The sequence below is a fragment of the Chiloscyllium plagiosum genome, unplaced genomic scaffold, assembly GCF_037043375.1.
Source record: "Chiloscyllium plagiosum isolate Xiang-an unplaced genomic scaffold, Cpla_swu_hap1 HiC_scaffold_7, whole genome shotgun sequence".
Lineage (NCBI taxonomy): Eukaryota > Metazoa > Chordata > Chondrichthyes > Orectolobiformes > Hemiscylliidae > Chiloscyllium > Chiloscyllium plagiosum.
Genome location: NW_028270145.1, coordinates 49,029,010 through 49,041,084, shown reverse-complemented (window position 1 = coordinate 49,041,084; position 12,075 = coordinate 49,029,010). Strand labels below are relative to the sequence as shown.

Below are 12,075 nucleotides of genomic sequence, written 5' to 3'. Positions count from 1 at the left end.
TAAGGGTTAATTTAGAAATTTGGTTCAATTCCAGTGCCTTTGGGTTTTGAATTTAATTTAGCTAATAAATCTACCATCAAGATTTAGCCAATGAAATGATAAAATTGTTGCACTGATGCTGTCAACATGTGAAGATGCAGTAACCTCTTCAGACTTGGACAATAATCACATCTGTGCAAGTTTGACAGAAGAGAGTATGGCCGTTACCCTTTTAGGAGAAAGTGAGGAGTACAGATGCTGGAGATCAGAGCTGAAAATGTGTTGCTGGAAAAGTGCAGCAGGTCAGGCAGTGTCCAAGGAGCAGGAGAATCGACATTTCAGGCATAAGCCCTTCTTCATTCCTGAAGAAGGGCTCATGCCAGAAACGTCGATTCTCCTGCTTCTTGAATGCTGCATTACCCTTTTAACCTTTCATTTTAAAATTTCATCTTGCTTTTCATTTCTCCGTTCACAGTCGGATGTCTCTGACTCTGTGCTAATGAAGTACTATTTTGATGTATTTTGACCTTGTAATACTTACAATAAACCTCAACTTTACAACCTCAATTTTAAATATGATTCCTTTCAGTGCTTGAAAGGCAGAAACTTGAATTAATATAATCTTAAAGGTGAGCGTCTCCTGCAGAAGTTCATGCTCTAAAATTGCTGCAAATATAAGTTTAAAATGAGCTGACTGCTGAATTAGTGATACGAAACATATCACCCATATTGGTCCATTTCAGAAAGTGTTTACCTTTCAACTAATTTCTTCATTTATTTTCAAACCCCATATTGTGTTTAATAAGATCGTAGACTTTTTAATAGAAGAATAAATTACAAAACAAAAATGACCTGTTAGACGTCAGATGGTGTAATGTGCCTCAGTTCCGGCCCCTAATCTTTCGAAGAATATTAAGAATTTAGAGAGCGTGCAAGGGAAATTTACTAGAATTATTCTATAGCAAGAGACTTCAGTTATGTAAAGAAAGTACAAAAGGTGGGCAGGTTCTCCATACAATAGTTACCATAACTGTTGGCAACAGAGAACAGATTTAAGATAATTCGCAAGAGGTGGCATGAGGACACTTTTAAAAAAGTGATATGTGATGATCTGAAATGCACAGCTTGAAAGGTGGTGGAAGCAGATTCAAAAGTAATATTTAAGGGAAAGAAATAAAGGGCTCTGGGGAAAAAGCAGGGGTGAGAGATTAATTGGATCACTCTGCCAAAGAGCTGACACAGATATGACATGCCTCATGACCTCTTTCTGTGCTGTATTCAATAATTAGTGTTAATTGGTGTAAAAACTAATTCAATACCATGAAAAGTGATCGAAAACGTTCTTCACTTTTGTCTTTCACTGTTTACCCAAAGTAATGCCTGTCACATAGCACATAAAATCAGCTACATTGTTCCATTGTCTCTTGGTTAGTATAATCAAAAGATAATACTGCTCTCTCTTTACAACCCTGTCTGTTCCTCAATTTAACATTTTATCTTTATTTTTAGTGTCATTTTATAATTCCAAAAATGTTGGTATTTCTAGTATTGAAAATCGTAACAGGTTTAATTTATGTATGGAAGCACTGATCCTGTTGTCTGATTGCAATAAAGACTGGTAAACTTCTGCTGTGTTCCCTCAAAGGTTAATTTAAATTTATTAGCTGAAATCAAGGAATGTCAAGGACAGCCAACTCAATTCAACATCGAAGACCCCATCAAATCTATAAATATAACTTGCGTAAAGGTATCTTTGTTAACCTTAGGATTTACTTTCAGATAAACATAGGCATGGCTGCTGTATTAAAATAAAAAAAAAGACGAATACCTACTCAAAGTAGAGTGTCAGATCAGTTGCTAGTATTGACTGTTTCAAAAGCTGCATGATGTCACTATACACCCTGGAAGACAGACTTGCAAAAATATTGTGACCCTGTCATGAGGGAAAGGAAAAAATAAGCTGTTAAAAATATTATTATACGGTTGATTACAGAACATTGAGAACACTGTACCCCACCCATGCCAGCCTGCTGGGAGGGCTTAGAATTAAATGCCTCATGTGGAGTTGGGAGCCATGGCTGTAGGGTTCCTGCTGCAAATTAAACTCTTAACTGTCACAGGGATCCTGCAGACCAGCTGCAGTTAGCAGGCAAACCTCCCCCAATTAACGTCTGCACGTAATATCAGATGTGACATAATTCCAATAGGTTAAAGTGGCACTTATTTGGTTAAGCAAATTATTTCAAAGTTCATTTATGGCCCTTCCTTGGCCCATTGGAGGGCAGACTCAAGATGTGGTCCACAGCCCCGGGTTACCAGTCTCATCTGTGTTCTCTTGACAATAAACATTCTGCCTACACGGAGAAGCAAAATTCTACCTACTGTCTGACTCCAGTGATGCTTGGATTGGCTGTAGTCCCAGTATTGACCACCACTCCCAGTGGGGCCAGAGATAGTGGGCAGTTTGCAGAGCTGGGGCATTCTCCCCGTGTAGGTGTGGAAAATTCACCCTGGGCCATTTAATGCTCTGGCAGAGTCTGCAGAAGTGGATTGAATCCTCAGTTGATTTTTTCACCAGGAACCGGCAAAATGAGTGATCAGAAAAATGTTGTCCTCTCTACAGCAAGTTTACTTCAAATTTATAATTCAAACATGTAAACCTAACGCAGCTCAATGCCTTTGACTTGGGTGTCAGATAGTAAGTGACCATTTCTCATAAAGTTGAGTGCAGTCCCAACTTCCTGATTTCCACACTTAATCACAAGAAGGCAGGACACATTAGAATACAAAAAAAACTTACTAGAAATTTAAAAATAATAAGTGGTGTGCTTATGTTTTTTTAAAATCATTCATGAGATGTTATAATCTCTAGCTGGGCCAGCATTTATTGACCATCCCTAGTCGCCCTCGATAAGGTGGTGATAGGGTAAGTTGTCCTTTTGAAACGTTGCATCTATTTGGGTGTAGGTTCTCCCACAGTGCTCTGAAGGAGGGGCATCCAGGATTTTAATCTGAAGGAGCAGCAATATATTTCCAAATCAGGATAGTGGGTAGCTTGGAGGAGAACTTGTAAGTGGTAGTGTTCCCATGTCTCTGCTGATTTGTCCTTGTATATGCTGTTCTATACATCAAATACCAGTGAGAGTAAGCCAGGTAAAAGTGAAACAGTAGCACACTCAATCAAGTATGGCATTGGTGCAATATTTAGAGATGACTTTGGTTCAGGAGATTAGAATGTAGTATCAATTTGGGTGAAGATGAAGAAAAATAAGGGAATGAAGTGGGAGTAGTCTACAATGCTAACAGTAATCACACAGCAGGAGAAATATATACATATTAGCTGCCTGTAGTAAAGGGACTGCAATAATTTAGGGTGCCTTTACATATAAACTGGGAAAATCAGATTGGTAATGATAGCCTGGATTCTGGATTAGTGGTGCTGGAAGAGCACAGCAGTTCAGGCAGCATCCGAGGAGCAGTAAAATCGACATTTCGGGCAAAAACCCCTCATTCCTGATGAAGGGCTTTTGCCCGAAACGTCGATTTTACTGCTCCTCGGATGCTGCCTGAACTGCTGTGCTCTTCTAGCACCACTAATCCAGAATGTGGGGGTTTCAGCATCTGCAGTCATTGTTTTTACCTAATGGTAGCCCTGGATGCAGAGTTCACAGCACCTTCCCATGCAATCGCAGAAGGTGTGAGACTGCCTGTTTAGCTCCTCTCTCCTCACCATCCAAGCACCTGCCAGGTGAAGCAATGATTTACCTGTTCTTTAGTCTATGTATTCATTACTTACAGTGTGATCTCTTGTACATTGAGGAGATAAAACGCAGCCTGGGTGTCTGCTTTGCCGAACACCTTGTTTCCAGTTGCTTGCCACTTCAACACCCAGCTGTGTTCCCTAGCTGCTCACAGTTCTGATGAAGAGTTCCACCAGCAATTTCTGTTTTTGTTTCAGATCTCCAGCATCTACAGTTTTTTGTTTTATTTTGTTGCAGAGTTCATGGAATACCTTTCAGATGATTTTGTAGCAGTGCTTTCTGTTACACAGCAGGCTTTACTAGACTTGGTATGGTGAAATGCAACAGGATTAATTAATGACCTCTGGCACCCATAAATAGCAGTAAACATAAGTTGATTGAATTAAACATTAATTTTGAAAGGGAGAGAGTGGATCTAAGACTAGTATTTTAAAATTAAACAAGGGCAACTATATCGGCATGAAAACTAAACTAGTTGAAATTAACTAAGCTAGTCAAGTTGCAGTTCCAGATATTTTAAGGTATAATACAGAATAGTCGGAATAAGTACATTTCTAATAAGAAGATAAAAAATCCAAGGGGATTACTCACCATTAGTGATTAACTAGAGAAATTGAGGAAAGCATCAAACTTGGGTAAAAAGCATACAATTGTATACAAATGATTCATAGGTCATATTGGGGTAGAATGTAAAGAACAGCAGAACATGAATAAATGAATTATTCCAGACAAAGAAAGTAGTGAATGAGAGGAAGCTAGCTAGAAATATGAAAATGGATAGAAAGAGTTTCTCCATGTATTTAAAAAGGAAATGAGTAAGTAAAGTGAGTATTAGTCTTTGAGGGATTGAGCATGGACAGTTAATAGTAGATAATAAGAAAAGATGTAAAATTTAACAAATACTGTACTTTGCTTTTGTCTCCACAATACAGGATACAAAAGACATTCCAGGAATAGCTTCAAATCAGGACATGGAAGGGACGGGTGTACTTAGTGAAATTACAATTGTGAGGGAAGTGGTACTGAGCAAACTGCTGGAGCTGCTGGCTGACAAATGTCCAGGCCCAGATGAAAGTCTGTCAATGGGAAGATGTCAGGAATGATCATCAAGGAAGTTACGGCTGGGCACTTCAAAAAACTTAAGGCACAATCTTATAGTAGCCTGAACGACATGGGCTACAGCAGGAAGTATGGTAAGATCACACATATAATCCACAAAGCCTATCTCAACATTAGGAGCAGCCCACTGCATCTTTTAATTCCAGACGTCCAGGTGCGATTCTTGCTGGCAGTGGGGAGTTGCCTCTGAAGGGAGATGATTGGTTATAAATGATCTTATTAAGTGCAGATCTCATTTCTTTCATATGCAATTCTTTCCATTCTGACCACTCTCCACAAGCAAACTAAACACTGAGAATTCTTGACATGGAGGTCAGAGCAGGCACCCGGCAACTTGGAAGAGCTTCCTTCTTCCTTACCACATAACAGCATCTCAGGGTACCATCCATGGGCACCTGCTAGGTGCTCTCCTTATCCACAGACATTGGTATCTTTAAACTTTCCAATCCTCAGGATCATTATGCATCTCTCCAATCTACTTGCAGACTGTTTCAGTAGAGACTGTCATTGCACGGGGCACCACCAACTGGCACGGAAAGACTGCTGTAAGGACACTTTGCACAAAAGGACCCAGCTCAAGGACTGGGCCAGACTGAATCTCAAGGCTGCTTGCATACTTTCTTAGCATTAACTTCCTTAGTGTCTACCTAAATGCTCACAGTATCACTGCCTTAGCTTGCCTCCCCATGCCAATTAGTGCAGTCACAGAATAGTATCTTGCCTTGCTGGTCAACAGTCATCAGTCGAGGGGTTTTTGCATCTTCTTGGCTTGGCTTTCCATGGCAACCACCAATCTGTCCATGGAGGCTGATGTGCGTTTGAGGGAGCTGCACCCCCACTGCTTAGCTGCACAGTTGTAGCCTCTGGGCAATGAAAATCATTGTGTCGCACATATCTGCCTGCTGTTCTGGGTCCTCCCTGCACATTCTTGATTGCTGACACCCCAGGCTCGTTTCCTGTCTGGTCCAGAGCAAATGTCTGGTCTCTAACAGTCCCCAGATTGTCAGTGGCCCAGGATGCTTCTTCCTCAGCCAGTTGCAGAGATGAAGCAGTGATGTACTCATCTGCTTGTGCCCCCAAATTTTCTAAACATGACTTTCCTGCTGAGGGGCCAATATTTGGGCTGGTAGGGGCTGCAGGAGGTTGCCTTGCTGATGCTTCCTCTGAAGCCTTGGAAATCTTGTTCTGTCAAGGCCGTGGACAAGCTGCTGGTACCTGCAAGACACAAGGGAGAGAAGATATTGTGGCCAATGTTCAGCAGTGGTGTGCCATGAATGAGAGAAAAACAGTGTGATCACTGTGGGAGTGGCAGTGGAATGAAGAATGGCACTTACCCAGTTGGCAGGACTTTTGATGTCTAGGCATCCCCACAGGAGCAGCCCCAGTCTTTTCCAGTGACGGACAGGATTCTTTCTTCATAACGAGTCGAAGAGCCTAATTTTGGTCATCCCTTCACCCATCCTGCGTCTTCCTGTCCTGTTTTGGGCTGTTTTCTCTTGGAGTGAGAAAAAAAGGGAGAGATAGTGTGTGATGGACATGGCCAACATGGCTGTCAGGTGCTGGTGCAGGTGATTGAAAGGTGGTAGGTGTCCTTTGCGAGTGAGAATACAGTGCAGAGGGCATGCAGAGTTAGTGGTGGGGGAGACTGAGGGGTGGGCGGGGGGGTGAATGAAAGTGAGTGAGTGAAGTCATTGCAGGGAACAGTGAGAGTGGTAGAGCATGAGTCCTAGTGGGATGTGGGAACAGTAGCTCAGACGGAGTGAGTGTGAATTTGCAGAGCCAAGAGTGTGACATTTACTCCAGCAAAACGTAGAAGGTATTGACCTTTTTAACAGCACTATTAACCATTTCTCTAGACTGTGGAGACCACACTGACTGGAATGGTGACCTCAAATCAAGATGCTAAGATGTGGAGGCAATGAAGGGGACCACACCATCCACCAGAAATTCCAGGTCCCTGGAGCATCATTTTCCCTTTCTCCAACATCTTCAGTACGACTATGTATTACCAAGAAGAGCAATTTCAGAATAGCCGGGCTCACCTAGGTGCAGTATGCCCATTTTAACACCAGGTGCCAGGGATGCTGGTCTTTGGTGGATATCTGGTGAGTAGTGGGTTCTTCTGGGAATGGCATGTGGTAAGATGTGGCTAGAAATGGGCGCGAGGGGCTCCATGATGTTGGGGTATGCTGTTAATGAGGCGATTGTTTACATGCAGTGAAAACATTCTCCATGAACATCAATGAGATTGACACTAAGCCAAAAAAAAACCTGTAAGATTCAGCACAAAGTAATCAGGAAGAATCAGCATGGTCCTGTGAAAGGGAAAAGGTGTTTAACCAATTTATGGGGAAGTAACATTCACTGTGAAAGGGGAACCTGAGAACAAACTGGACTTGGATGTTCAGAAGGCATTTGACAAAGTGCCATAGTAGAAGTTCATGGCTTAGGGGTAACATTTAAGCATGGATAGAAGGTTGTCTGGCTGTCAGAAAACAGAGTACAAGACCATAGGACCACCACATGTAGGAGCAAACATTGGCCATTCGGCCCATTAAATCTGCTCCAGCATTCCATGTGATTGTGGCTGATCTGAGAATCCTTAATTCCACTTTCCTGCATTTTCCCTATAACCCTGATTCCCATACTGATTTAAAACCAACCTGTCTCAGTCGTGAATATATTTAACAAACCAACCTCTACAGCTCACAATGGTAAAGAATTTCACAAATGCATTAGCCTCTGTAATGAGTTGGTTTTTGATTGGCTGTAATGTGTTGAGTGGAGTCCCACATTGATCTGCGTTGGGGCATCAACTACTACAATTAATGACTTAGATAAGGAGAGCAAAGACATGGTAGCTAAATTTGCCCATAACGCAAGGTAGAAAGGCACATTTCTTGTGAAGCTAACATATCATGGATACAGTCTGTTGTAGATAGCTTGAGTGAATGTGTAAAAATCTGGTAAATGAGAGTTAACGTGGAAAGATATGAAGTTGTTCATTTTGGCAGGAAGAATAAAAAAAGGATCATTTAGTTTGAGAACAGCTGTGTAATTCTGAGCTGCAGATCAATCTAGAACTTGAGTCAAATATTGCTGATGGGCAGCGCGGTGGCTCAGTGGTTAGCACTGTTGCCTCACAGCACCAGGGTCCCAGGTTCAATTCTAGCCTTGGGTGACTGTCTGTGTGGAGTTTGCACATTCTCCTCGTGTCTGTGTGGGTTTCCTCCGGGTGCCCCGGTTTCCTCCCACAGTCCAAAGTTGTGCAGGTCAGGTGATTTGGCCATGCTTAATTGCCCATAGTGTTAGGTGCATTAGTCAGTGGGAAATGGGACTGGGTGGGTTACAGTTCGGAGGGTTGGTGTGGACTGGTTGGGCTGAAGGGCCTGTTTCCACGCTGTAGGGAATCTAATCTAATATGCAGGTACCACAGTGAATAATGAGGAAAAATTGAATATAAAGGTAATGAATGTTATCTATTTGTTGTAGAGGGCATTGGTGAGACCACATCTCAAATATCGTGTATGGTTTTTTTCTCCTTATTTAGGAAAAGATGTTGTAGTTGGTCCATTCAGAGACAGTTTTTAAATTGATACCTACAATGAGCGTGGTTGTCTTTTCAGGAAAGGTTCGACAAGCTGGATTTGTTACCACTGGAGTTTAGAAGAGTGAGGGCAGACTGAAGTAGAAATAAGATCCTGAACAATATTGCTAAAGTGAATGTTGAAAATGGCAGGGGCCACATTTTTCTTTCTCCTTTTGGACTATATATGGGGAAAATGGAAGTTGGACTGCCATATATCTAAAAGTACTGGGAGAGTTTTGTAACTTGAAGATCAGGTGAGATTTTATGGTGCACACTTTAGCCACATGAGATTACGTTACTTTTTACAGCAGCAAGGTGGAGACTTTATGAGGCAGAGTGGAACCAGAAGTCTTTGAGTTAAAGAAAAAAACAGCCTAACAACATCCTTTGGTTTGGTCCAGCTGTAACTTGTTCCATTCCTGTGAGAGCAGCGTACTCGGAGACATGCAGAAGGCTGTAAGCATGTGACATCTCTCAGCATCTCCCTCTTTGCCAGTTAAAAATGACAAAGTGTGAAGACGCTGAAAAGAGAGAGTTCTCATACAAGATGAAGACCACCTGATCAGCCATAGAATCAAATATTGACTATTATAGACAATGTTCTGTCACAATCACTAAAAAGGTATCAAAAGACCTCTGAGAAACAGTTCATCCTGTCTCTTGTACTCTGTACTCTTGAGCTGCAGAATTGGTTTTTTACTTAGTTATATTTTTCCACCCATAGTATTTGTGTCAAATTGTTTTTGTTTGTCTCATTTATGGATGAATGTGTGCATTTTTGGGATTTTAAAGGAGTATATTAAAATGCACTGTAGTAACGAATAATAATGAGTAATGTTTTCCTTGCCATTTGTTAAAGGACACATTTGTTTATAATAAATAGTTATTTTCCTGTTAATGGCAAAACTTGGAGTGAATTCCACACTGCAACTTCAGTAGTTTATGTTGACTTGTGAAATAGTGGGGATTGATTATCAACATACTCTTCCCCATTGAATAATGAGAAAAGAATGTTTCCTTTTGTAGATGTGCCCAGAACCATGGGAATTGTTTAAAAGGTAGGGATCATTGTTTTCAGACAACAATTAGGAGAATATTTTTCTCTCAGATGGTTGTGCAACTTTGGAACTCCTTGACTCAGAATGTCAAGGAAGTGGGTTCCTGATTATTTTTGAGGTAGACGTAGATAGATTTTTTGTTAGGCAAGGGAATTGAAGATTATCAATGTAGATTACAATGTGCAAATCGAAACACAAACAGATCAGCCATAACCTGAATGAAGCAAAAACAGATATTGCTGGAAAAGCTCAGCAGGTCTATCAGCATCTGTGGTCAGAAATCAGAGTTAACATTTCGGGTCGAGTGACCCTTCCTCAGAATCCTTCCTCTGAGGAAGGGTCACTCAATCCGAAATGTTAACCCACTGACTTCTCTTCACAGCTGCTGTCAGACCTGCTGAGGTTTTCCAGCAATTTCTGTTTTTGTTTCTGATTTTCAGCATCTACAATTCTTTCAATTTTTATTTTATAATCTGATTGAATGCTGAACCAAGCGTGAGGGACCATATGGCCGACTACGGCTTCTAATGTGTATTTTCATAGATAGTTTTAAAGATGTAGTTAAAGTTTTTTACAATTACCTTAATCAGAGAGCAAACAAAATTCTTGAAAGAGCAAGATTTTATAGAACAATACACTTCCAGGACAATCCACAAATAATTTCATTAGAGATCTTGACAGATTAGTGGAGAACTGAGACCACAGTGATTTAATACCTGAATTTGTAAAAGTAGACTTTTTGTTGGAACTGCTGATGAGTCTTTCTGAGATTTATTATAATCAAAAGAAGACCTGAATCTAGAAGAAGCAGAAGTCACGAAGCATACAGATCAATACTAAAACAAGAAGATCCATCTTGGCACAGGACTTCAGAGACTCCATTCAATTTTTAAGGTATAAGACCACTAAAGAAACAAGTGAGGAACCAAGACAGTGAGTAGGGCAGGCATCAGCCAATAAGAGTCCTGGTCAGCACTGTGAAGCAACGAAACCTTATAGCAGAGATAGTGCCCATTTATTAAAGTGAATGTTTCATCTGTCACACAATAGGTCATTATCAGAAACTGTGCAGAAATAAGGTACATTCACCGAATATTAAAAAGTCAAATATCTACAACCACTAAGTGGTAAGTGTGGTAGACAGCCTACAACAGAAGAAAATCTTAAGCATTACTTGGGAAAATAGGTGATGCAGACTTTGTTAAACTGGTACTTGTGTCAAAAGTCATCTCATGAATTTCAGTTAGATGCTTGGTCAAATGTCTCTACATTAATGCTGAAACTTCTCATCTTGCTCTCATCAGGACATTTCACAAAATTTCACACTGTGCCTGTTCCAACTCAACAGTTGGGCGGCACGGTGGCATAGTGGGCGGCACGGTGGCACAGTGGTTAGCAGTGCTGCCTCACAGCGCCAGATTTCCCGCCTCAGGCGACTCTCTGTGTGGAGTTTGCACATTCTCCCCGTGTCTGCGTGGGTTTCCTCCGGGTGCTCCGGTTTCCTCCTACAGTCCAAAAATGTGCAGGTTAGGTGAATTGGCCATGCTAAATTGCCCATAGTGTTAGGTGAAAGAGTAAATGTAGGGGAATGAGTCTGGATGGGTTGCGCTTCGGCGGGTCAGTGTGGACTTGTTGGGCCGAAGGACCTGTTTCCACGCTGTAAGTAATCTAAAAAAAAAGGTGACAGACATTTGCTTTTCATTTCTCAGGGCAATGCCCTAATCAATCAGCTCTGGTTTAAAATTTAAATGGCTATTAACTGCCAGCCAGCATTAATAGCTGCATTCTCCATGGCAACACCTCTAACAGTCAGAGTCCACTTGCTAACCAACCGGCACTCTCCTTTCATGCAGGGTAAATGTCAGTTTTCCCCTTGAATTTGTATGCTTGTGAAATGTCCTAATGTGACACATAAAATATGTCATTTTTCAGTAATACTCAAATTTTGTGTGACCAAATGACTATTTGTCACGATACAATCAAATAGTGAGCCACAATAGAGAAAACACTGTCAACAGACAACGGAATGCATGATCCGGGAAGCGTATCACTGCAGATTAAAGGTATCTCCAAGGGATACAAACAGTAGAAAATGTGCATGTACTTCACAATCAAGAATTCTCATTCAAGTAGGAATATGCATCTTCAACTCAATCTTCTTCAAATGATGAAGGAGTTAAACTAGTTAAAGTCAAATACAAACTCATCATGAAACAGCCAGAAACAAAATACTGTATCTGGTCAAGGAACACCCAGTCAAAGGACAGCTAGTAGAGGATTTCATAGAGTGGTCTAGACTCACGGCAGAATATAAATGAAAGTTCATTGAGGTTCGTTATGTTAGCTTAAGAAATTTGTTTGATACAGTCAATGAGATGGGAATCTATAACTACACTGATTTGGTAGAAATATTTTTCACTGCTATCAATAACAAAATTAATTCAGACTGCATGAATCAGCAAGGTGTGGGAGGAGCCATAAGCAATAAGATAGCCAATGAACAGGACCTACCACTTTTGCCGATTGATAAATCTTTAACTGATGTAATTCAGAATGTAACACGTCTTGG

The 12,075-nt window shown here is 41.0% G+C and overlaps 1 protein-coding gene across 1 annotated transcript in view; it reads right to left on the bottom strand.

Annotated features, from left to right (window-relative positions):
• LOC122551515 (dual 3',5'-cyclic-AMP and -GMP phosphodiesterase 11A-like) overlaps nucleotides 1-12,075 on the bottom strand; it is a 411,702-nt gene that overhangs the window by 53,638 nt on the left and 345,989 nt on the right. The window contains exon 15 of the mRNA XM_043693531.2: nucleotides 1,812-1,912. Coding sequence (XP_043549466.1) covers nucleotides 1,812-1,912 — 101 coding nt within the window. The remainder of the gene's footprint in view (nucleotides 1-1,811; nucleotides 1,913-12,075) is intronic.